At 41.9% G+C, this 27,147-nt stretch overlaps 1 protein-coding gene across 3 annotated transcripts in view; it reads right to left on the reverse strand.

Annotated features, from left to right (window-relative positions):
• EVA1A (eva-1 homolog A, regulator of programmed cell death) overlaps window positions 1–27,147 on the reverse strand; it is a 201,514-nt gene that overhangs the window by 99,357 nt on the left and 75,010 nt on the right. For all 3 annotated transcript variants that reach the window (XM_068183309.1, XM_068183310.1, XM_068183311.1), the window contains exons 4-5: window positions 18,306–18,458; window positions 3,915–4,058 (exon numbers count right to left, since the gene is read on the reverse strand). In XM_068183309.1, coding sequence (XP_068039410.1) covers window positions 3,915–4,058; window positions 18,306–18,458 — 297 coding nt within the window. The remainder of the gene's footprint in view (window positions 1–3,914; window positions 4,059–18,305; window positions 18,459–27,147) is intronic.

The raw sequence follows: 27,147 nt of genomic DNA on the forward strand, positions 1-27,147 counted from the left end.
AAGAATTTGAGAAAATATTTAACTTTCACGGTAATTATCCATAGGTCTTAAAATAAAGCACACACTTCAACGCTTCCTTGAGTCCAAGTGGCACTGTATGTGTGAAAAAATTCCAGAGGTTTTAATGCAGTGCTCAGTTAGGACTTCAGCACAGGCCAAAAAAACTAATCTTGCAAACTAGAGAGGAAAGAGGTATAGAGAATAAAAGGGAGCCTTTGAAGGTAATAACTGGACAATTAAGACAATGAAAAGACTGTGAGCACAGTAAGTTTTATCAATAAGTACAAAACCACTACTAAGCTACTCACAGATATTACAAAAAATTACAATGTTTTATAACAAAGAAAGACAGAAACAAAGGAAGATGTTTGGGGGAAGAAGAAACAAGGAGAGAAAGACTTCTAGTAAGTCTTTAATGTATATTTTTTCTCAGTTGCATTAATGCTTTTTTCTTTTCTTTTCTTCTCTAAGACTTTCAGGGTATTTTAAAGAAAAGGCAGAGCTAAAATTTTTATATCTGCCTCTATTACAGCTGCCAGACTCAGAACTCAACCTCACCATGCCTTATGTGCTTCCCAGAATGAACTTGCCTTTTTCTTTTGAAAAAATAATTAATGTATTTATTAGTGCAGTAATGGGACCCACATACTGGAAAATCCCACCTTCCATACCATTCCATTAGCTAAATATGGCTTTGGGCCAAATTTTTGTATTTCAGCTCCTGCCAAGGTTCAGGTTTGGAATGTTTTTGTGTTGGAGGGTTTTTCATCTGTTTTCTTGGCTGGGCTAATGGGACCCTAATGCACACGAGAGATCTTGATCACACCAGGCTGCTGGGTACTTGTTTGCTTCCATCATCTCCTACATACACACAAACTGGTGGCATTTCCCTCTCAGCTAGGTGATGCCAACAGGCCTTGAGCCCATGGTGCAAAGGGGTATAATTTGATATGGAGAACTTCTGACTTGAAACATTCTCGCTGGCTGGAGTAATTACAACCAATATTTTTAAAATATACAGCTGGGCAAAAAGTTAGATGACACCTTTATTTACAAACAGATTCATACAGCAAAACTGTGTGGGTCTGGCAGGAATTCTCATGTCCAATAAAACATGATAGCTAGAGGAATGAACCTTCAAGAAATATGGATATGGCTTAAAGAAAGCAAAGTTGTTGCCTCATCCATTTACCTCTTGGAGATCTGGAATAGGGCGCGGGTCCTGCTGTCAGGCTAGAGACAAACAGTGTGGACATGATGACGTGAGAGACCTTGCAGACCTTCTCCTGCCAGGACTGGGAGATAAGACACCTCACCAGCTCTTCACTAGGCTCTGGTCTCCATTAGCACTACCAATCTGTCACAGGGTCCATCTCAGCTGTGATTTCTGCTAACAGCTCAAGAGCTTTTCGTTAATATTACCTTTTGTCACCTCATAAATTACTTACTCAGCAGACTTTTTTCATGAGTTGCTATCAGAAGAAGATGTATTGGTCTCCTTCCAGTCCTTCCCATGCTTTAGCACTAGAAGCAGAGCTCAGCTGCTCTGTCCCTATAGTTCCTGAAGTTCCTCACAAAGGAAATGTCTGCATGAAGACTCTCCTACCCACAGCCACGTCCATCGCTGTTCTTGCTCTCACCAACTCTTCTGAAGCAGCACAGCAGGTCAGTAGCACTGGCCAAGGACACATGGCATTTTTTCTCACAGATAAGACCAGTGACAGACACATGGCAGAATATCTCTGCCACAGTCAGGCAGGCAGGGAGTGACAGAGAGGAGCAGACTGACTGCACTGTCTGATCTCAGAGAGTGATGGGGTCACTTACTTGAAGCAGCAGCAAAAAGGGTTGAAGTGATGCTCGGGGAAACCCATTTGTACACCCATCACATTTCCCAAGCTGTGCTAGGGTCACTGCATCTTTCACTGATCTCCAGAACACAGCAGCAAGAAGCAATGTGTTTCCAAGTGCAAGAAGTGGGAGACAGGGATATGTATTGAGATAGAGCCAACAGGGAAGTGCAGTCATGCCCATTTGTCCCAGCCTGTCCCCTTTCATTCCCACAGTGTTGGTGAAAGTAGGAGAGCACTATGCCAGGAGCCAAAATGTGTACAGCTTTAAGGAAACCTGAAACAAAGAGACAGCCATCAGGAGGTTTTCTATACTGGTATCATTGTCTAGGTCATAAGAATACGAAATTGTTTGGTTTTATCATTTATTTTAAAAGAATTCCAGGACTTAGTTCTGTCTGGCACAAGCACATGGAACTGGAATTTGATTTCTTGTTTATCTCATTTTCACATGTTGAAGGACTTTGCTATTTGAGGCAAGAAATATGTGTCTGTTGATCACAAAATCCAGTTCAGAGACATGTCTGAGATCATGGTTTTGAAAAGGAGCCATGACCACCTTCAAAGGATGAGGCAGATTTTACCCACAGAAAAGCAAAACATGCCATTTTGTGCTCTCAAGTGTGACTCATTTCCTGATGCAGTTAGGCTTGGACTAGAGAGCTAAGGTCAGATTAAGAGCTCATTAGTGCCTTTTATAGTGGACTTTGAGACCAGGACCACAATTCTAGAAAAAGGACGTGGAGGCCTTTGAAGGAGAAATCCCCTTGGAAATACATCATGGGGCTCTGCTTGTTTTCCCTGGATTTTTGAGGGATAGAGCTCCTGTTTTGCCTTCTACATTGTGTTTTTTTCTGTCAAATCCCCATGAGGTTAAGCTTCTCCCTAGACTTTTTATGAGAAAAGTGATATTAAAACATCACCTTCCTGACTAGAAAATTCCCAGGGCTTTGCAAGGATAGCCTTGATACTTTTTGCTGCATCACTTCAAGCAAAACCCAACCGTTCTGCCACTCCTGCCAAATGAAACAACAATCAGCCAGACAAGCTGAGAGCCTGGTGCTCCTGCATCAATGTCTCTGCTCCTCAGGGTGCTGCACATCCACCATGCCATAGCCACCACACAAAATGCTACAATGACTCCATCTCAAATGCTTTCTGTCACACTCAGCATGCTGCAGTTACACACAGAGTGACCCACAGACCCATTGCTGTTTGAGGGCACGGACAGCTTCTCCTTCACTACGTCCCACTGTCTGCCCAGCACATTCAGTACAGCACCAAAATTTGCAATTCCAGATGGATGCAGAAAGGAACACAGAGAGAGAGAGAGACTGAGCTGATCCTAGCGACAACTATGTAAGCAAAACCCTGAAGGAAATATTTTCAAATATGTCAGCTACAAATGACCAAAATGTCATCACAGTAAGAAGACAGATGTCTTTATAATTCAGAGCTCAGACAGGAACAAATTTTTCTCTGTTGCAAAATAAGATGACTAGTCAGGTAAGAGCACAGTGTGTGCTCAATGCTATGACTTCAGCTCCCAACTGAGAGCAAACTGTTTATTTTTTTTTTGTTTAATAACAGTATTTTGTTAAAAAAATTGTTGCAATGTTTACCTGAAGATTTTGGGAGTGATTTTCTACTAACACAGGGAATGAGCATGGTTTGGTAATCACCTGATTCTATGGTACAAAATGAAATAAATATAGAATAAAGTAATAAGGATGCTACTGATAACCACAGCTTTGCTGCAGGATGCCAACATTCAGTGTGTAAATGTCCACTGAGCAGATTGACTTCACTGCCAGACTTTCCTGCCTTGAAGTAGCAGATGAATGTGTTAATAAATACCGTTTCCACATTTTTTGCTTTTTCTGTAGAGCCAAAAAGTACAAAAAGCAACAGAATTAAACTACTCTGGTGATCCAAAGCTTTCCCTTGTCGACAAAATAAGAATGAGCCAATGGGAAGTTCAACAACTTTTTACATCTTATTGTCCACACACCACTGTTCAACAAACATAGATGCCAGTGAGAGTTAGAGAATTTTGTAACTTACCACAGGTGTAGATGACATTAAGATGCTTTTGGATGCCTGGGTAACAAGGATCTCCAAATTCATAGGTGCTGGCATATATGCTGCAGCTTCTTTTCCCGTGACAGCGCTTGGTCATGAGCTGGAGAGCAGTAGCTGACTGACACTCTAAAAGGGAGAAACAATATCTATCTGTGAACATTTGTCCATTCACAACAGAAATTGCCTAAGAATAATTTATCAGTTGCAGACTGTGAGATTACATACAAGATTTCCGCATTTAAAAGTCTTTGTGTTTACATGAGAAAGTGTATCTGACTCTAACACACCTCTAATAAATTGAAAGAACATTGAAGAATCAGTACCCCTCATACATCCATACAAAGAAAGCTGAGAATAAAATAATTTTCATCTTTGTAACAACCACAAGAGGTGTCTCAAATCTCCCTCTCTACCCCGTTGAAGACAAAGGTGATCAGTGTCTCTGCTGTTTGATGTTATATTTCTAAATCTAATGAAAATTACTATGAGATGTAATAATTATAATATTATAATCTGCCATATAAGTAGAAATATTGTTTTAATCACATTCATTCCATGCAAGTAGAAACATTTTTCATATTAGAAATTTAGAATATGGGAAGTTCCAAAAGTGTTTTCCCATATATTTTTCTCTACCAGGTGGTTTTGCCTGTTTTCTTACCTAGGGTGAAAAAAATTTGCACAGATAAAGTCTTGAGCTTTTGGGTGCAAGACTGACAGTTTGCTTTCACTGTCCAGCCAGGACCAAGCTCAGGGGGAAACTTGCAAGAAGACATTTCTTCAACATCAAATCATTGCTAAAAGGAACAGGACAGCTACAGAGAATGGAATGCAAACTCCTTTTGGTCACTAATTAGGAGGAAGGGAAAGGAAAAATGGACCTCAAAAGGTACTAGAGTGATAGAACCAGCATAACAATAAAAGTCATGAGAGACAAGGGAAAGCCACAGAAAACCAAGCCTACAGGGTAACATGCCTTTTTTCTCAAATCAAAGGCAGCATTTTATTTCACATGCTGCAAATGACAAAAGAAGACTCCATGTGAATATTTTCATACTGAATGACCCAAACTTCCTTAGGGTATTTCTGATCCAATGAGTGTCAGAGGTTTCAGTGGAAACATCTGGCATGCAGCAATCCTGATTCATTGTCTTTTTGCAAGTGTCCCATTAGAGAAACTCAGCAAATCTAAATGCTGCAGAGGATTTCATGGGGGTGCCTATTCTTTTTATTTGTTATTGTTCTCACACATAACAGAGAACATCCCACAGCTGTCTGTTTAGGGCCCTTGCCCTCTGGCACAGGAGCATACTGTATCCATGGGGACACATTACTGGTCCTGTGAGAGGCACAACAAGGCTTTTGCATCCAGCATCCCCAGAGATGGGCAGCCTTTGGGATGTTCCTCATTTAGGAATATGTATGTACTAACAGACTACAGACTCTGCTCTCCACCTTAACAGATCAAATTGACTCTTCAGGTGCCAAAGCTGTAGATTCATCAGGTTGAAAATGCTTCCAGGAGTTTTATTTGTCATATACTCTCACACTAACATTGACAGCTTTTCTAGCCATCACTAGTCATGTCCTGGTATTGATGGCCACCTTCTTCCCATGCAGTTCTGAGCAGGCCATGGTCTCCACTCAAACTGACTTTATCTGCAGCATCTGTATCAGGAAACCAAAGGGGGCTAAATTATGGACACACCTTTACCCCCTTTGTTTAAGTGATACCCTGTGCCTTAGAATGATTTTGCCAACTAGCATTACTCCAAACAGGTAATACAGCCTGAGATATAACAGGGCTAGTCCTAATGGTCAATTTGTAGAAGGTCCCCACTGTATCTTTGGAGCTTTGAGCAACCTGGTTTAGTGGCAGGTGTTCCTGCCCATGGTAGGGAAGTTGGAACAAGATGATCTTTAAGGACCCTTCCAACTCAAACCACTCCAGAATTCTATGAGCTTCTGGACTGTCTAGGAGAGTTATCTCAGCCAAGACAACAAGCCATGGAGCATGCTGAAGTTTCACAGTACAGATCTGTTTCTGGTACCTGTGCTGCTGACACTACTCAATTACCAGTACACATGTAACCCAAGACACCCAACTTCTTTGGGCACAGACCAGGCCACCACAGTCACAAATACCCATAGTGAAGTCCTCAACTCTCCAACTGCCAGGCTGCTCCAGTTCAACCTCCACCAGCCAAAATGAGTAGAAGAGTAGAAGGAGCTTTCTATGCCTCAATTACAGGTGAAGCCGAAAGTCCCTCACATACAAAGTAGGGCATCAAGATTGTAAAAGCTCTTTTACATGGACTTTTTGCAAAGCATAGGATGAAAAAATATATCCAGGGGGAAATGTTGCTTTCTGGGACCACAGCACATAAACCATTCCACAATTCAGCTGAAAGCAATATCTGGAGCCTATCCACTCCAACCTCCTGCCCAAAGAACAGCCAGCTTTGATGTTAAATCAGGTTGCTCAGGAATTTGCCCAGGCAAGTTTTGTAAATCTCCATGGAGAAATATTTCCCAAACCCCTTGGACACTTGATCCTGGGCTAAGCCCCTCTCCAGGTGAAGAATTTTTTCATTGTATGTCATCAGTTTCTACTGCTGCAACTTATGTTCACTGCTTTTGGTGTTCATCTGCTCTTTCCTTCTGTGTGTTCCCAAAAAGAATCTTCTGTAGAACCACCTATTACTTAGTAAAAAACAGAAATAAGTTCCCACTCAGAGCTTTCTTGTCTGAAAACTGAACAACCCTGTTTCCCTCAGTATTCCCAGATATGCTGTATGTTCCAGGCCCCTGACCATCTTGGTGGAGCTCCACTGGACTTGCTCCAGTTTTCCAACATCTCTCTTTACCTGCAGAACCCCAAACCAGACACTTCAGTGTTCTAGTTAAGCTGTAACAAGTCCTGCCCAATACCCTGTCCCAGGTCATTACTGAAGATTTCAAGCAACCTCTGACTGCTTTTAAGTGGCTGCCAGTGTGACTTCAATATACCACAGTGGAGGTTTCTTGTAGTGCTCCATTTCCTTGGTTCTTGCTGCAAACAGTCACAATTTAGGAAAGTCTTACTGTTTTCCTGACCTCCACACCCTAATGCACACCAGAATCTGGTGAATGCAGGAGTGGCAGAAAGTCATCTGAGGTATCCATGTTACAAGATACAGCTAAACTCTACTGACAACAACAGTCTCCCACATGGTAAATTCAAATACTGTTCGCATTTTCCCCCTGGTAAGACCTGAGCCATTCTCTTGGAAACAGTCATATTTTTCTAGCCCTTAAAAAAAAAAAAAAAATGGGGTCTAGGCACAAATTCACAAGTGTCCTCTTCAAAGGCTTCCTTTTGCTCACAACAGGGAATTTTCCCTGGTTTTGCCTCCACAGAGTTTCTAAGCAAAAGTGCCTTGTACATTCCCATAAGGGCCAGGGCAAGCAGCTTTCAGTGTTTTGAGGGAGGACTACACCAACACTGAAATTAGCTTTGCCTCCCATCTTGGGTTTCTTGGTCTGTCAACATGTTCATCCTCCACATAACACATTGAACAGGAAAATGTAAGAGCAGCATTCAAAACCTCCAAATGGGACCATCTTCCTTACACCTTTCAAAGGGTTTCTGACAAGGAGTTCATTTAGCTGGGTGACAAAATGTCATACTCAAGCATCTTTATTCCCTCACTAATGAGTACTGAAGATGTCAATAGTACATCTGAGAGGTGGCTGAGTGATAGATGAGACTACAGCACCTTCATAAATCACAGTCACCACCATGGCAGTCAGAGCTCTAGAAGGGACAATATTGTATTTTCTTTTACCCCTGTGTCTCTGGCTTATAAAAACAGTGAATTCACTCCTGTTAGATGTTATGAAGTGCACATAGGTAATTTAACTTCCAAATGTAAATAAGTCCTTGGGGAGCTCATTGAAGTGAGAGCTCCAATTATATTAGTACCTCTTCAGAAGGTGATTCCAGGTCAGAAATCTTTACCTCCAGGTGCCCATCCTCAGAGCTCAGACAGGCAAGAAAACAGAGGAGTTTTATCCATAAATCATCCATTTATCCTGCCAAAAAGATGCAGGGAAGCCAAGCCCAGAAATGTGGTACAGCAGAGTTGGGCTGTGGTCCCCTTCAGCTGGCCAAATTAATTTTTTCCAGGTCTTCAGAAGTGGGAGACTAGACATGGCACTTACTGTACCAGATGTCATGCTTGTTCAAGGCAACATTACAGTTGGACTAGATGATCTTAAGGTCTTTTCCAACCTTAATGATTTTATATTATACAATCTCCTTTCTTCTGCTGTTTGTTTGCTTGCTAAATGCAAATTCCAAATGTTTTATGAGATACCACCCTGGCACCAGTAACAAACAAGTGACTCCATGTGTCAGAGATGTGGGAAGGACACTCACAAACGCTAACACCATATCACTAAGTCTGAGGTAAGTACTGCTAAGCAGAGCCAGGCCCCTACTGAGAACCTCTCAAAGCCCACAAAGCTCAAATCCCATGATACAGCAATAAAAACTGCTTTAAGACCTCATAGATGATAGAGAGCCTTCTTGGAGAGGTTGGGCCAGAGTTACCCTTGGCTTTCATTAGTCTTGGATTGCTTCAGTACACTGCCAGAGAGCACATACAAATCCTGGCTATGGTGAAACTTTCACATGTGAAAGCATTTTAAAGTATCCTCTGTGCTTTTCAAATATGGCATTTTCAGCTAAAGTTTGGGCTGTGGGGGAGTGGGATCGGCTCACTTTATTCTCTTTACCTCTGGCCCCAATTTCTAGAAGTTGGACGTCCCTCCAGCCTTGCTCCTGGTGCAAGGTGAATTCCCTTTCCCAGGATCACTTCACAAATGCAGACCACTGGCTAGCTGGATTTCACAACCATTAGTCTTAAGTCCTCAGTGGGTAATTCACCTTACCAGTAATTCACCTTACCTACTCCATCAGCCCAGACTCTGTCAGAGTAAAAACTCAAACCAGGACAACAGAGCCATATTGGAGGATTTTACCAGCTGCAGCTTGCAGACCACATTGGCTTTAAAACAGGAATTGGTCTCAGTGATGTAATGTCCATATCATCAAGCTCACCGCAATGAATGGATTTTAGTCAGTCTAAGGCTGCTTCCCAGCATGACTATTTCTTTATAACCTCTTCCTGGTGAAAAAAATAAAAGAAAAAGAAACTGGAGCCAATGCCCATTAATCATATCCTTAATTTTGGTTACTCAGTGTTACTTGTTTTTCTCCAGTAAGGGTGACACATCCAAATCTGAAATCTGAGCCGTGCATTGCTGCTTTTGATTGCAAAACCTATCTAGGTTTGAAAGAATATTTCCAAACTCTTTAATTTTTGTATTTTGGTAACTCTTAGATGTTCTGTTGGAGATTGGAGCCTCTTCCAAGGCAGCAGCCATCACAGATGAATCCACAATCTGTGGATGGATCCACAGATTTAAACCCCAAGTTTTGAGAAGGGTGACTAATCCCACAGTGAAGTTGGGCATATTGCAGAAGTTCAAGAACATCTGCTTATCTGCTCATGATCAGACTCACCTGGCACAGCCATGCTGAGCCTGCAAAGGTGGGTTCCTGCATAGATGAGACAGGCTCCAGAGCAAGCAGGACCACACACAGCTGGTCAGGTGAATATGTTAGCATGCTGTGAAGCTGCCAGGTAGGAGTTTTCCACAGGCTGTCCATGGATCTGGAGAGGTAGCAGGACGTGGAGCTCAACCCAGTATTAACATGCATGCACTTTAAAAAGGAACAAAACTGGAGCCTGAGAGAAAACTCCACCCACTCATAAGAGGATGAGTCAGACCCTCTGAGTCTTTGAATTTTCAAGAAAAATGGAGCACTCATTCTACTTCTTTCAGCCAAGAAAATATAAGACCTTGAGGTGTCAAAAGGACCAAATGGTTTGCCACAATTAAAGACTTCAGAAAGGAGATCACTGCCTAAAATACAATTTCCAGCAGTACTTAAAAAGTAAGTGTTTAGGAACTGGAACGGAACTGGTGGTATCTGATCAACAGACAAATTCTGTGGGATGCTTTGGCTCAGTGTAAAGGCATAAGGAGCAGACCCAAATCTCGAAATTAAACCATCAGCAGAACCCTAGCTTTCCTTGCTGTCTTTTGAGGAGCAGGTGAAAGGATCAACTTAAGTTTTCCCTTAAGAGAAGTAATTTACAAACAATTGACAGCTTGAGGAGAACACTCCTCCCAAGCAGAGGAAAGGATTTTTCTCTAAAACAGGCAGCCTGATTTCCTGCTCAAGAACAAATGAGGAAAGGTTACTTGCTGGGAGCTATGAATGTGAGAGGACAGAATGAAAGATGGAAGGAGTCAATTAACTAAGAGGGGAGAAATTTAGTTCCTGCAAAGAAAGCTGACAAGATGTCTGAATCAGTGCTGTAGTTACCCGCTTGTCTGCCAAAAGGGAAAGCAAATTTCAATGGAATGGCAGAAAGGACACAAACAGGAAGTAACTCCAACCTTTCAGGTGAGGCAACTGCCTAAATTCCTTCATGTTTTACCTAGGAGTGATTGCCTCAATCGGAAAAAGAACCTCTATCATAAGCAGGAGGGAAGGAAGCTCTCCTGGTTTTGGGCAGTTTCTCATATATTTTAAAGATGTTCCATTAGCTGTGGTTGATACAAATGTCAGCTCCTTCACACAGGGGCAGCTCCTAAAGGTGGCTAAGCCTCAACTTCAGCCAAAATTAGCCATCCAGCAGCCTGTGAAGGATGTCTTCATGGAATATCAATGAGTCAATCTACACTCTGTGCAGTACATCAAACCCCAGGCATTTTCAAATAAGCCCATGCCCATTAAGTTTGATGTTCTCTTTAAAAGCCAGTGCAGAAGACTGTTAATAAAGATGGATTTTGTCCACTTTCTCTCTCATTTAGCAGCCCGGGGAAGTAATTTCTTTATCAGTGTGAAGTTGTCACACAGTTTCTGTTGGAGGCAACTTAAATACACTGGATTTCTCTTCCCTGGTATGGCACATAAGTCTCGATAAAGGACAGAAGTGAGTTGGGTCTAGATCCACAAGACAAGAGGGAGAAAACCAAACTACAAATATTTAAGTATCCTTAAGACCAACCAATGTGAAGTTTGGCCAATAGAAACCAAAGACTGCCCTTAAACAAAATAGGTACAGAAGCAGAAGTGTATTTACATACACAGAAAAAGCTCAGGAGCAGGAACACAAAACAATTAAAAGATGAAGTTCCCTGCTGGTATTTGTAAAATGATAAATGGTCATCATCATATTACAAATAGCAGCAGAGAATTTCACGTTGATACAGCTGTATATAGAACATATGTCTTGCACAATGTCATTGAACTGGCTAGAAAGAAAAGCTATATCCAAACATTAGAAGGATGGGCAGAGAAAGCCAGCTTTACATTAAAAAAGTATGTTTTACAGAAAGAGAGAGAAAAATTAGTCACCACACAGTTCATAAAATGTTGGAAACTTCAGCAGGAGGCCAGAAAAGAGAAAATTATCTTAAAAGAAACCAGTCACATTTAGAGACTGCAACTGAAGGATCAATTACAGATTTGATTACAGATTTAATTACAGATCCTGTAGTTACATTTAGAAACACTTGGTTTATTAATGTGAATTTAAATTATCTTATCACCCTTGTATCTGGAACAGGAACTCACATAAAAAATACAAGCCTCCTGTTTTGCAGGGACTGACTCAGAGTTTGCAAAGTCGATCAAATTATTAACATTTCTTGGGTTTGGGGGCTGAAGTGAGAATCCAAGGACAGCTTCAAACATGGCTCCAAGAAGTCTCAGAGAACAAAGAAGATTTGGTGTGGCAATGACAGTTAAATTTTATTGTTTAATTTGCAGCAGAGTGGATCGTGGGCTATAAGGCATTCAAGAAAAAAGCAAGGAAGGTAACAGCTTTATCATCACCCAGAAGTTTTCAGAAGATAGGGACAGTGCTTGCAATCTATCTACTTCTCTGTGAAGTCCTTGAGTTAATTTCTCCTTCCTATTCATTACAGCCTGAAAAAAGTCTTTTACTGAACATGGGGATACTCAGCAAGTGCCTAGACCTAGTCTGAAGCAAGGTCTGAACTTTGCAAGCTGCAGGACTGGCCCATTTCTAAAGAGATTACCCAGCTGACACAGCCTCCAAGTCACTTCTTGCCCCTAGTCCCTAAAATAAAGCATGGTGTGCCTGCAAATTCCCAGGTTTCACATTACCTTTGTTTCTCAGGCTCTCATTGTGGCAATTTTGCAATATTCTTGAGTGACACCAGAATTAGTTTAAGAGGAACTTTATCAGTTTTGAACAAGTTACACTGGTTTTCATTCAAAGCAAATCCATGGAAACAAACTGAGATGCTACACATTTAAATCTCTTAAACTTTGCCCTTTTATTGTTAGGATTGTATTTTGGGGTTGCTTTTAACTAATGGTTGGGCAATAAGCAACTTTTATAAGATCAGCCACTAAAGAAGTTGATATTACTGATACAAATACTCACTTTACTTCTTCAAATATCATACCAATAGAATCACAGAGCCTGCTAGTGCTATTTAAATTACTAGTTTCAGAATTTTTAATCACAATCACTGTGTGGGGTCATACTGCACTGTAAACAGCATTTCAAAACCAACTTGAACCTTGGTTTAGAGAAAGATTTTGTCCAGACTCACATTTGAATGGACTTTTAAATTATTTTTTAAATAGCTATTGTGTGCATATAAAAACAATTTCATATAAATCATTTTTATGGCTCTATGGAATCCAACAATAGTTGGAGTTTTCTAGAAACAGCTGTAAAGTGATTTTAATTGCCTCCTGCTGTTTTGAGACAAAAAGTGAAACATATAAAGTATCTAAAATTGAAGAAAAACTTTCTGAAAGCAGGCTTTGTCCCACTTTAACTCAGCATTCTAAATGGGAATTGCATTTCAATTTAAATTTAATAAGGTATGATATGTGAATTAAACAGCAACTGATACTTATTTAGCCTTCAGATTTAGATACTTATGGGTTTTATTACATACAAACAAAATGGCCTCTAAAAACATGCTCTTAATCATGAGCTATACACATAATAAAGTAGTTTCTGCCCTGAATGTAAATGAAGCATACACAGAGTCACAGCTACGGGATGGGTGCTTTGGAAGCCTGGTGTGCTCTGCAGAGAGGAATGACGGGTCTGACCCCCCAGCTGCTGCTCATCCCACAGACCCAGCACTGCAGCTGCTTTAAGGGCCAGACAGGGAAACCAGGATGAAGCACGAGAGTCTTTCAGCCACTTGGATCTGTTGAAGGTCAGCTGTGCTACATGGCATTGTCTGACCAGCACAGATTTCTGTGGATATCCCATCCCTTCCTGCAGTCCCAGCCATCCTCTGCTTCCCCCAGCAGTGCCAGGGGTTAGTACTCCTCATTGTTCAGCTCCACACTTTTATTTTTAAGCATTTGACTTAAGACTAAGATTAGAGCACAGCCACAACTTTGTCCTGATGGAAACAGGATGGAAAATGGTCATAGACGGCAAAGCAGAAGAGAGCCAGAAATGCACAGCAGGAGGGGCAGCAGTTTCTTAAGCCAGCTCTTCTGCTGGCAGGAACATGTACCCTGGAATAAAATGGATTTTTTACTGCATGTAATTCATATTCATTCACATGCTAGATCTGGTCACAGATAAACAAACTGGAGGGGTCCATTATTTATATGGTGTAATAAATATTTATATGAGGACTCTGCTTCAAGTCTTATGTACATCTGCATTAAGAGGGGGAAATCAAAACAAACTGGGTTGGATCACCTTCTGTCACTGCATTAGAATGAAAAATGCCAGGGAATGAGCACCTAAAGCATGGGTTCATTTGCTGAACTCCTTCCTCTGCTCTTCCATTATCAGATCCCATGACTCAGAGAGTGCCACTGACCATCTGAGCTTCCTCAGGGCTTTGTAAACACATTCATTTTTCCCCTTTACAGGGCACAGGACACAACTTGTATGTTAAGTGACAAGGACATTTCAGTCTCAGCAGAGTCGCAGCTTAATCCACACCCCAGGACCCAGAGCAAGGCTGAGAAGCCAGAGTTCCCACGATCTTGCACCGACTCCAAAACCAAGCCCAGATTCCTCCTTCGCAGGATGAGCACTTAAATTGCTTTGGGCTTTTTGTATACATGATGGAGAAAGATGGGGTCCTTGAGAAGGAGTCCTGGATCCCGTGTTAGAAGTCAGCTGAACACATCCATCTCACTCTCTGTGGTTCGGGGGGGAGATACTGTAAAAATGAATAATGTGAACGAGTCAGGTGTCCTGAATATTAGCAAAGATGTTGCTTCACTAAGCAACAAAAAGGGTAATCCTTTTATATCTAAGATCTTCCTCCTCAGCCTCCTAATTAGATCACTACCTTGCACTCAGACACGTGTAGAAAAAGGCCATTTTTTAAATTACTTCTCTCATAATAAACAAGCCATTTGGAGATGCAGGCAGAGGCAGCTGTAAACAGCAGGAAAAGGGGGCAAAGGGCTCACTTGGCTGAGGGATATTAATGGTTCATTGCTTGTAAATAGCCCTTTCCCCTGAGACCTCGCCATGCTCTGTCTGTGCTCACTGCACATGCTGGCAGCAAAGTGGAGGCTTTATTAAGAGAGTTACAAATAAGGTCAAATTCTTTTAGGAGCTTTTCAGAGTTCCCAAGGCATTCAAGGAGGGCTCCAGCTGTTTGCAGGGGTTTCCCATTACGGTCAGAGACACAAGTTTCAGCATGTTTCCAGTTAAAAGAGGATCCTGACAGGTTTTCATTTTAACATGACCGCAATAGGATGAAGTTCTCCACCATAACTTTCTCTTCACAGATGCTAAGCACATTCACATAGACATTATATAATGAGAAAGCATGTGTCTGGCATGGCATGGCATGGCATGGCATGGCATGGCATGGCATGGCATGGCATGGCATGGCATGGCATGTGAAGGGTAACTTGGGGATCTTTCATCACCCAAAAGCAGCACAGCAATAGCTGCTGCAACACCAGGATACTTCAGAACCCAGCTGAGCACCTAATGTAGAATCCAGGAAATTCACTGTTAGTGGACTTTATCTCCTCAGCACTTCTACAGGAGTACAAGGTCTTGTTTTTCAAGGCAGAAACAACACAAATTGAATTGGTTTACCTTACATATGCAATGCTCTATTAGGTCATCTCTCCTGCCCATCTTAGACCTCAGTTCTTTAAAAGACTCACCTGTAAAAGCTGTATATTTGTAAATTCAATCCAAATGTGCATTTTGTCCACAGAAAGAAAAATGGAACCAAATTTTCTGAACTGTTTTTCATTAGGAGAGGAAGAAAAGATAATCTTCACCGCTTTTGGGGCAAGTATGACTTCTTCATTCATCAAGTAGCTCAGGCTATGAGGATATAAATAATCACTGCAAACTTGTGCAGGGCCTACTTCCCAGCAAAATGCCCTTTGCCAAGGCTCAGACTTGACATAAATCATCAGTCCCATGAAACTCAAACAGAATAAATCTCCCGTGTACAGAACATAGCTGGGCTCTGCCTTCCAGGAACTGGATGTTGCTGCAAAGTCTGACTCATATGGTCATGTTTGTAAGATCAGCTTGTTGTGAATGTCTGGGATCAAAGGCTGCCACGGAGCAGCCCTCCCCACATTGCAGGGCTGTGGAAACGTGCAGGGAAATGTTCTCCAGCTAGCAGAAGCTTTGATTTATAAATTGTGATATTCCCACCTGCTCCTGAAGGAACAGAGCTGCCTGCTGGGCTAGGCAGGCCCATGAGAAGAGCAGTTTCTGAAGCAGGCTGGGGGACCCTGAGTGCTGCTCCCACAATCACTCATGGCAGCTGGGAGCACAACCCGCTCGTCACTGCCGTAACTGGAGTCAGGAATGGGAGGCTTGCAGGGTGCCATGGGGAAGCACAGTGTGAGTGTGCCTTTTGCAGATTTGGGATGGATCCTGTACCAGTTTCTCCTGTGAGGCCAAGAGAAGTGCAAACTACAGCCTGAGCTGACCTTCCCATTCCTGCAGCACTGGAGCTCTGCCCCACTGGGTCAGCTCACACAGGCAGATGAAGGGAAGGCTGTGACAAGCAGAGACTGCCTCATGCCAAGGGGATCCATGAGCTGTAGCTGAAGAAACCTGAACAACCACTCCCAAACATGACTGGGATTTAAGGGCTGGAGCATGGTGAATTGGCAAATTCTGCTTGCCCCCAATTTTCTTTTAGTTAAGCTCACCCCGCCCCCACAATTCACTCCATGCAAGGAAACATCAACAGCCAGAGTCTGTCTTTCACCCGGCACACACAGTGCCCAAATGGCTGGGAAAGCCTGGGGCAGTCCCTGCTCCATGGTGAGTTCCTCACATCTCCTCCCCAGCCCTGCAGGTCATGCAGCCAGCAGACATTCCAGACACCCTTCCCACCTTCCCTTTGCGCTTATGGATAGCACATACCGACTCCCACAGCACCCCAGGAGCACCAGACTGACTTAAGATACTTGAGATCCCAGCAATTCCAAACATGTCGATATTTGCTCCTGTCCAACAACTCTGTCATTTTTAGCACCTGTTCACAGCTTAAAACCTTGAGCTGGTTTTTTAGTGTAAAGTTTCCTCAGCATTCCCACCCCTGACTTGGCATTACACTACCTTGTACAGAGCCTGCTCACGCAAGCAGTTTCATTTAGGAGCTGACACTTGAGGAAAGCCCTGCCTCATCCCAGCAGCAGACTGTGCTGCACTCTAGGATCTGGCACTTCATTTCCTTGGGCAAACATCCCAATTTGTAGAGCTCACAAGGCCAGTTCAAGAACAGCAGGGCATACAGGTGCTGGAGATCCTATGGCACGTGCAGCCCTGCTGTCAGACCCCACTGCTTATTCTCCCTGTTTGTGCCCCTTGTCCCATTTTCTGGTCCCACATACCCTGCTCTCAGCCAGTACAAGTTTCATGATTTTGCAGCTGGGAAAAGAAGAATAAAACTTTGCCCTTTGTGGCTTCACATAGAGTTTTGCTTCATGCTGACATTGAAGAGCAGGTCCCTGTGCTGGTGCCTGTTCCTGCCCTCTCAGCAAGGACAACAGAGTGGGGTGCTCAGGTCTGCTCCAGAAACCCATCCTGATTCACTGACTTGGTAAGTTCTCACCCAGCAGCACAACCACCACAGGAACCAGTGCACAGACTCAGCCCATCCCAAACACCACACCAAAGAGGTCCAGGCTAACCCACCACACACATCTGTTTTGGTTTCTGCTGCCTGGCAGCCAGAGGATTACAGAAGCACATCCAGGAACACTGGTCACCTCAGGAGACCCTGCACAACTCAGCTGTGCGACAAGTGCTCAGATTTGCACAGCTACACAAGCAAGACACTCGCCACGCTGCACAAATAACCTGACTGGCCTCATTCCACCTGTGGGTTTCTACTGACACCCATCATCTGAGTATCATATTGCCAAGCACTCGACTGAGATGCTTCCATTTGAATCACATTTAACTCCTTAAGGGCACTGGATCAGCAGCCGTGAAGCCAAAGATCCTCAGATACAGCTGAACAGATCCCAGCATGGGCAAAAAATAGCATCAGATCAAGGTTCCCTGTGCAGTCTCCTCTGAAGTCTTTCCCTCTCTGGAGGTAATTCCTTTGGGAAACCCATTAATTCCCTCTCAGTTCTGCAGAGAATTATGACAAATGCTGAGCACAAGATTTTATACTGTGACTGTTGTTTTTTCTGCCACAGCCTAAAATATTCAAAGTCATTTCACATCAGCTCAAGTTCCAGTGAATGTTTTTCAATTATTTATCTTTAACTCATGACTGTAAGAGACCCTAATAGTCTGAGAGTAAAGAAGATACTTGAAGGTACTGTAAGCCAACCATAACATGATGAAACTTAACAACTTGCTTTTTGAATTTGCTTTAACTTCAGTAAAAGTTTAAATGCAATGTCAAGGCTTCAGTGGCTGCAGATGGTACATGACATCCCCAGATAATATGTTCCTCCATATTACAGGCAGAGGCTCAGTGGAAGAACTACTACAAAGACAGAAAATTGAACAAGAAATTCAAGCACCTTCAGTCATATAATCAGATGAATCTGTGAAAAGTCTGTGGCCTGGGAACTCAGCTAGAACATACAGCTGCACCTCAGTTTGGTGCTCATGATGAAGCTCACTGCTGGTTGACAAGGTACCACACATCAGGAGCATCACCATGGCAGGTTGCATCTCCAAGTCCTGCTTTTCTGAGCAGCTCTGCTGTGATGACAGTAAATGAAATCACCCTGCTCACATCAGTGTGTCATCAAGCCATTCCCCTGCTTACCAATCATGGGCATCCCTAGGTTTTGGTATGGGCACTCCAGGCTGCCTCCTTGTGTCCTCCCAAAGATAGCAGAGTAAATGGCTATCACCATGCTCTTCTTACAGCTCAGCCTCAGCTTGTCATCTTCGCAGGCTACTTTACTCTTGTATTCATCTGAAAGCAAACAAACACTTAATTACTCAGCTGATCCAGGCGTGGGCCCAGGGGTGCACCTCAGCTCCCAGCACAGCCTCAACCCTAGCACAACCCCAGCCTTAGCACTGCATTTGCTACAGGAGCACTGATCTCCCCCATTACACATTCCCTCTGTGGCATTATCAACACATTTAAAACAGTATTTTAATCCAGTGCATGTCAGTTCTGTTAAATAGCCTATAATTTCATTTTGCAGGCAGATAAGTGAGGAGGCATGGCATTTGAGTGTTTTCTACATGGCAATATGGAAAGGGAAGGTAAAAGCCCATTTTAGGAACCTATCTCACCCATGAAGCAGCTCTTTGTGTGCCAGGAATTTATTCTATATCACAGCAGCTCAAATGCAAACATAATCATGTTCCATGGCTTTTTTTTCACAGCAATTCTTCCATGGCAGATCCAATAGAAGTGGTACTAAATTTAATAATTATGGAAGCTGCTCCTGCCTGTTGCAAACAGAGATATGCAGAAGCTTGTCCCCAAATCCTTCTTAAAATGGGCACTCTTGCTCTTGTAAAGCTGGTGCACACAGAATGATCACTCAGCTTACATCTGTCAAGGAGACTGGATGGTCATTTCATAACAAATCACATGTCATTCCCTTGTCTTTACCATTATTATTTGGATTATGGGAACCTCTAGAGGTCCCAACCTAGAACAGGCCCTTCCCATGTGTGCCTGCCAACATATCACAGAAAACAAGAACTGTTTTGAAAAGCTGAGTTTTCACAGCAAGACATTTGCACATCTGAAAGAAAGAGACTAAGAAAATGGAAGTGGCATAAAGAGACTAAAAAAACAGAAGTGGCTTGTCTGTGGACATCCAGGCAACTCAGGGCACAGCCAGGAATATAACCTCAACTTCCCTGGCCTCTGTAGAGTGACCTTCCACTTCCTTATGTTATTTACCATTTGAAATGTAGCCACAAGAGCATCCAGATTGCTAAATGGGAAGGGTTTGTGCCCATGGTAAAATCCCAAGCATGATCAGTCATTTCCTCTTGAATGCCTCTACTTGTACCAGGTCAAAGCGGTGCCATAGAGCACACGAGCATCATCCAGTGCCTGGGGATGCCCCTGGCCCTGTGTCACTTACTGGCATAGGCATGGCTTGGCTTTTGTCCTTCCCTTACACAGCTCTCTGTGTATAATATCACACACACACACATATACACACACACAAATATCTATCTATATATATATGTATATGTAAATATATATATATATATATATGAGAGAATTTATGCAAAGTCCATATGCATAAAACTACTCAGCAACTGAGAACATTAGCTAATAATTTGTTTATAAGTTAATACTTAAGTCTTTAAACCATGGCATTCAGCACTTCATGTGACATTTTTTACTGTATTGTAACTCCTTATTAGAGATTGAGGGTGATCTTTCCAAGCTGAATCATAGAAGAATTTAGGTTGGAGGACTTTTCAGGAGGTCATCTGGTTTAATCCATGATCAAGGAAGATCTTGGATTGGAAGACCTTAGATTGGATTTTTTTCAGAAGAAACTGCATGGAGAAAACATGCATTATATACAAAACAGGGGCATGCTGATTTAAAAGAAAGACATGAGAACAAAATGACTTTTCACGCTCAACTTGAAAATTCCTACTTGAAGCCAAAAAATAGCCTCCTCAAAATAGCCAATTACCTGGTGATAAGAGCATCAACTGGAATGTGAAAAACCTGTTCTGAGCCTTCAGTCCAGCTGAGAAGCTTAACCTTGGACCCTATTCCAGTACATCATTTTCCTTCACACTTTGCAGTCTTTTTACAAAAATCTCTGAACATTTCTAGTTTTTATCCTGCTGCAGAGAAACTTTTAAACCTCTAAAATATTTAGTGAATGTGAAAACACTTTCTGCTCCAGCTCTCTAGATGAAGACACAAGTAAGGCCTCACTCTTTCATGAGAGAGTCTGTGCAAAGAGCAGACATCCCTCAGCAGCAGCTACGAGGGTAAACCCACAACTACTGAGTGTAAGAAACAGTGGCTGGAACCAGAAATAGAAGTTCTTTGCACCTTCAGCATAAACAAAAAGAGAGAAACCTCATATACCTGTGAAGACTCAGTGGTGGACTTGATAGTTAATTGTTAATTGTTAATTGTTGGACTTTATTTTAGAGGGCTTTTCTAATCCAAATAGTTCTATTATTCAATGCCATTTAATCTATGTAGGTATTTAATCCACAATCACCATGAAAGCATCTGAAAGACACACTGAACACACCAAGGGGTTTCCTCTTCACCTATAATTGTCTCCCATAGGAATTTTGTTTCTTCTGTGAGGGAAATTAAATCAAAGCTTTAACTTTCCTATACAGTAGAAAACTTAACAGAGTATAATAAAACTTTATCCACTTAACAGAATTTATTTTTTCCTTAGGGAAAAACACAGATTCAAGCTAAAAGCACATAGACACAAACTCCCCAATAGGACAAGTTATACATAATTTATGTTAAACCACTGTCACAGAAAAGAATACTTGTGTCTAGCTGAAGTGGTTGAAAAATTAAATAGGTGATTAAGTTTAGAAAAACAATAATTTTGAAGTCTGTAATGAGAGGGTCCACTGTGAATGTCTCATTTTTTACAGGCACTAACTCAATTTCCTCTTTCAATTTGGTTATTGTTAGCTACATCTCCCAGTTAACAAGTATAACTGCTTAACCACATATCCTATGGTCTCATTTAGGGTCATTAGAATATTTATTAAATTCTGCTGACCATTCAAAGCCAGGTCTCGTCATTTGGAAACTTGCCTGGGATTTAAAAACAGAGAATATTGCATTGAGCACAGTAAACACTGGGATGGACAGACATCCACACCTTTGCTGAAGATCAGTCCAGCAGCCATGAGACAATCAGCAGCAACTTGCTCCACTTCCTGAAGGGGCTACAAGAGAGCTGGAGGGGGACTTTTCACAAGGACATGTAGTGAAAGGACAAGGGGGAATGGCCTTAAGCTGGAGGAAGGCAGGTTTACGTTGGATTTTAGGAAGAAATTATTTACTATGAGGGTAGTGAGGGACTGGAACTGAGAAGCTGTGCCTGCCCCATCCCTGGAAGTGCTCAAGGCCAGGCTGGATAGGGCTGTGAGCAACCTGAGACAGCAGATGTCCCTGACCATAGCAAGTGAGTTGGAACGAGATGGTCTTTAAAGTCCTTTCCAACTCAAACTGTTCTGATTCCATGATCCTATGAACAAAAAAACACTGCCTCTCACTCTCACAGCTCTGACCCTCATAGCCGCCCTGGGAAGTCGTGGTCAGGGCTTGTGGGGAAAGCTGCCTGATGGAAAGCTCAAGAAATCAGGCTGGGGAGGTGAACCCGAGTGCAGATTCCTTGGGAACAAGGGGAGCTCGTGGGTGATGTGCTCCAAGCACACTGCAGTGTGAAGTAAGAGGGCTGTGCCACCTGACACAGGTGTCATCTCACAGTCACGGAATTCTGCCCCAGGAAACACCTCCTGGAGCTGCCAGTTCCCAAGGCTCTGGCTGAGTCCACACTGGCTAGGGTTGCTCTTGCCTGGGAAGGCAGAGAGAGAAGACACTGCTTTGTTAAAAGAAAGGGAAAAAAAGAAAGCATGAAATGCACAGAAGTACTTCAGTCTCCCAAAAGGTTCCCTTAAGCTTGACCACTGGAAAACAGGGAGCCTCAGTGTTTCTGGGCAACCTGATAGAAATCTGCATAAACACATAGGAAGTGATGCAATGGAGGACACAACTCCCTGAAAGTATTTTGTACTTCATAGTGTTGTCACCTCCATTTTAGCCAGGAGGAACCCAAGTCAGACACTCATGGCTCCCAGGCACTGGAAGACAGTAAGGATTGATATTATAAAAATAGAGAGCTAAGCATCATCCATATATTTACTGGTACTTCCCATGATAGCCTTACATAAATATTGAAAAGAAGTGAGGCAGCGTAAATGACATAAGAGAGCTGGGACTGGGAACAAAAATGCATTTTTCTCTCTCACTCTCCCAAGCAGAACTGGCCTCCTACAGATCACTCACAATCTAGTCCTAAGCCTGCTCTAACTGTTACAGTCTGGATATAATTCAGGCCAAATGCAAACATTTGTATTAGTGGGTTTCATGTTTCACCCTGAAAAATTAAACACGCTTAAATGGCCTTGGAAAGGTGGCAGTGATATTCAGCAAATGGCTTACTCCACTCTAATCCCCCATGCAGTCATTTGTAGGGCAACAGAGATTTACCATGATTAAGATATTTGCTAAGGATAATATCCCTTTTATTACTGCCTGGTTTCAGAGACACTGGCTTAAATATAACTCGGTAGAGAGAACCCAAGGAGGGAACAGCTGCAGGCTTTTCTAGACACGTTTTTAAAGGTCATTATATGACACAATTGTAACTTAGCTTGGACAATTACAGGAAAACAGTTATAAATGTTTCTAATAGAAAAATGGTCCCTCTCAAACAGTAAAGTCAATAAGAAGACCTTTAGTAATTATTGGATCTGTACAATAATATTAACCTGTACGACCATTAGCAATTACATTTATCCAGTATCTTAAGAACATTTTCACTTATGGCTCACAAGAGTTTTCTGAATTATCTTGATTTGGAAACTCAAAACTAAATGTCAATTGCCTCAATCTCCATGAGAACTTAGACATAAAAGCTCCTAAAGATATTTTGCTTCTAACAAAATGATGAAATTAATCAATGCCAGAGGTTCACCTCGCCTAAAATGATTTTTTAACAAAACTTGAGGATAAAATTATGAAATTTGCTTATCGAAGTATTCATACTTCACTTAATCAGTGCATAATAGCTGACCCTATTTCCCAGATGAAAGAGCTGGAAATACATGTAAAGAGAAATCTGTTTTCTTCCCAAAATTCTAAAGGATTTAAATCTTAGAATTGAGGATCTGAGCAAAGAAAGGGAATTTGTAGGAAACAGAGATGCTTTCCCCAATTCCTTATCAGGTCAGGATTGTTTCCCATAGAAGTTTTTCTTATATAGGTTATGACTGTTAAATTAACATGACTGCACCCAAGATGTCACTTGAGAACCAAACTGGATACCATCTCAGCCAGTAATTTCTCTTTTACCCAATATTTGCCTCACTCACTTTCATCCCAGCTTTGTTATATGTTCCTGTCCATGCCACTCAAAACAAAGAACATTTTTTGCCTTGAAACTCATAACTGTTCATTATATCCACCTATTCCACCATCACCTAATTCCCTTTAGCTGACAAATAGCTATATTTAACTACTGGATGATGGTTTGTGCTGGTCTGTGAAAAAGGGCATAGGGAGAACTCTCTTCCAGCCACTCTCTCCATGAGTAATGGTGGGCACACCTCCAGTGCTTCGTGTCACTCTTCCCTCCTCCAGCTCCTACTGCAGCTGTCAGGCATGGATTGATTGTAAAGTGGAACAGCTGAGATGCACAAGTGGAATACACCACCTTTTAGCCACCAGTTAAAATTCAACAAAATTTTATTATGGCCACTGGAAACCATCCCCGAATAATAAAGATGGTGATAACGCATGTGGTGAGATTTTGGTGATTTCAGCACGTCTATACAGAATACTTACATTGCAAAGCTACCACAACAATTTTTTGTGTCAGCCTAAAGAGAGAAGCCAAAGTAAGGGTTAACCATGGAAATTTGAACTTCTTACTGTGGATGTAGTCATTCCAGACCATAATTCACTGAGTCACTGAGGACAGAAAGCACCTCTGGAGAAGGCCTGGGCCAATCCCCATGTTCAGACCAGTCTCAACTAGAGCAGCAGGTGGCTGAGGGCCATATCCATTCAAGCTTTTAACATCTGCAAGGATTGAGACATAACAACTTCCTTGGGCAAGTTGTTCTAGCAATCCTGTTAATCATGTGAGAGATGAGTATAGTGAGAACCTGTTTCCATCTCTTCTATGGGAACTGGGAAAATGAGTTTCCAAGTACTTCAGTCTCCCAAAAGGTTCCCTTAAGCTTGACCACTGGAAAACAGGGAGCCTGTTTTAAAAACTAGGACAGACATCTCTAAGCAGCATCCTTGTATAAGAGTGCTGTGCACAGGACTGCCTGTGAACAGCTCATCTTGGAGATATCCATCCAGTACCCTTCCTAGTAACCTGTGACCCCTGTTTTTATATTTTCTTTTTCTTCACAATCAGCAAATTTCCAGGAACTTCTGTAAAATATAGAGAATACTTTTAGGGTTAAGTAGAACTAAGTCCATCCCTAAATGAAAATAAGGGAGTGCATCACAAAACAGTGAGAGCAAAGGTGCCTTGGACAGCATTCACTGCTACTACACCCTGCAGAGAAGAAGACAATTGTATTAAAGAGTATTTTCCAGTCAGTGCACCACTTCAAAGCTTTTCCCCATGTTTCTATTCCTATGTTATATATTTACTTATTTTTCATTTGAAGAAATCATTTATTATTCCAGTATTTTATCCTCTATTGTGCTTTGAAAGCAGGTTCTGGCCTTCAAGACCCTGAATGTAAATCATAGATTCATAGATTCCTAAAATGGTTTGGCATGGAAGAGACCTTAAAGATCATCCCATTCCAACTCCCTGTCACGGGCAGGCACACCTTCCACTATCCCAAGTTGCTCACAGCCCCATCCAACATGGCCTCGAACACTTCCAGGAATGGGGCAGCCACAGCTTCTCTGTGCCAGTGTCTCGACACTCAGTGTGAAGGATTTCCCCCTAATATCCAATCTGAGTCTACCCTCCTTTAAAGAGTAGATTTAGATTAGATATGTGGTTTAAAGACAGTCCCCCTCATCCTATCAGGGACAAGTCAACAAAGATCAGAAGTTTCTCCCAATGGCAAAAGCCAACTATTTAGACCAGTTCACATTACTGTGGCTCCTTTCTTTTCTGTTTTCTTCTAATTTTACTTATGACATGCACTTCATAGCCCGAGTTCCAGAGTTTCCTTCTATTCCATGTGATTCTGCTGCTACTGAGAACTTTCTGTTCATATCAGAATTTGAATAAATCCATATAAATCCAGTCAACATTCCCTTAGGCGGGGTTGGGTGGAGAAAACCTTTCAAGGACAAAAAAGGCCTCCAGAGCCCTCGAGTACAGCCCTCACTAACACTCCCCCACAAGGATTTTACTGTGGGCTACCTGGTGACTCCCTCATTCCAAAGAAATCTAAAAAGGATTTTACCTTTAATTTGGAGAATTAAAAAAAAAAAAAAAAGCTAGTGTCACAAATTCATACATTTGCATGGAAATATCTTTTAACATTATTTCAGTTCAATTTTCCCTTGAGAAAATTTTTGTGAAGATGGTCTCATTTAATTTTTAAGAACTGAAGTTTGCCAGCCTCAGCAACCTGGCATGCACCACTTACTTCTACAGGAGATAATCTGAAACTCTGAAAGATACAATTCGGATGACAGTCCAGAATTATATTAAACAGGCAGCCTGCCAACTTCAAAAGTACCCTGAAAACTCAAGAGTGCCAAGTTTTGGAGGCCTGAAACCCTTTCGACAAGTAGGAAGATTGTTCTTTGCAAATGACCTTGTCAGATCCCTTTAAAATTACTCTCCTGATGCACCTATCCAATTTGCAGTGTTTAAAAGGCACCTCTCCCCACTGTCACTTTCATTAGTCTGAAATAGTTGTCCTTTTATATTCTGTTGTGAAAAGGCTGGCAGTGCTGCAAATTAACTGCTACATTTAATTTCCAAAGTAGAGTTCAGATGCACCTATTGCACTTTCCTGTTGGACAAAGAGAGGTATATGGTTATCTAACAAGAAAAAAAAAAGGAAAAAATCAAAATATGTGCACTAGACTATGAGATAGGAGTTAAAAATAACACCTGGGACCCCAGGACAAATTTAGTTCTCTCCCCATTTCTTCCCTTACTGAAATTGGACTGATTTTCTGAAGCAGCTATGGCTTACTGGTGCTCTGCTGCCTAAGCCTCTGCCTCACCATTTGTTAGTCCTGCTTCCAAAGACCTGCTGGCTAAAGTTCAGTGAAATTTGACAGAAACATCGAGATGACAAATGTAGTGAAGTCCCTGTACATTTTTTAAGAACTGGTAGCCAATTTCAGAAGAGAGCCAAACCAGTGCCAAAGCTGGTTGTAATCATTGCACTGTCCCACCAGTCAAGCAGCATGGATTTATGACCTGTAAAGCAGCCAACTAATAAACTGTAAACTTGGCCAGCTATCATGGACTTAAATCGAGACTAGCTACACTATAGGAGGCAACATGGGAAGCACAGCCAAAATTTTGTACTCCAGTGAAAAGATGAGAGACATGCACTGAGGAAAAGTAGCTTAAAGATGTATAAGGGAAAAGACTTCATTAGCACCACTGCTCACAGCAGTTTTGTTCTGCTCTTCCAGTGGTTGTATAAATCTGGAGTAATGCTGCTAAAGTTATTATTAAAATAGCTGAAAGGGAGAATCTAGTCTTATATCATTAAAACAGTCTTCTCCAGACGTTAAAATAATGGTGATAATAATTCTGACACAGGAACATTAAAAGGATACTTGGTTGATATTTTTACATATAACCCACTGGGTTGCCTAGAGTATACAATATGGGAAAATGAGGTCTACTAGATTAAAAGCTAGTTCACAACTGTCCTAAATAATTAAA

Source organism: Anomalospiza imberbis, chromosome 3 (genome assembly GCF_031753505.1).
Source record: "Anomalospiza imberbis isolate Cuckoo-Finch-1a 21T00152 chromosome 3, ASM3175350v1, whole genome shotgun sequence".
Classification (NCBI taxonomy): Eukaryota; Metazoa; Chordata; class Aves; order Passeriformes; family Viduidae; genus Anomalospiza; species Anomalospiza imberbis.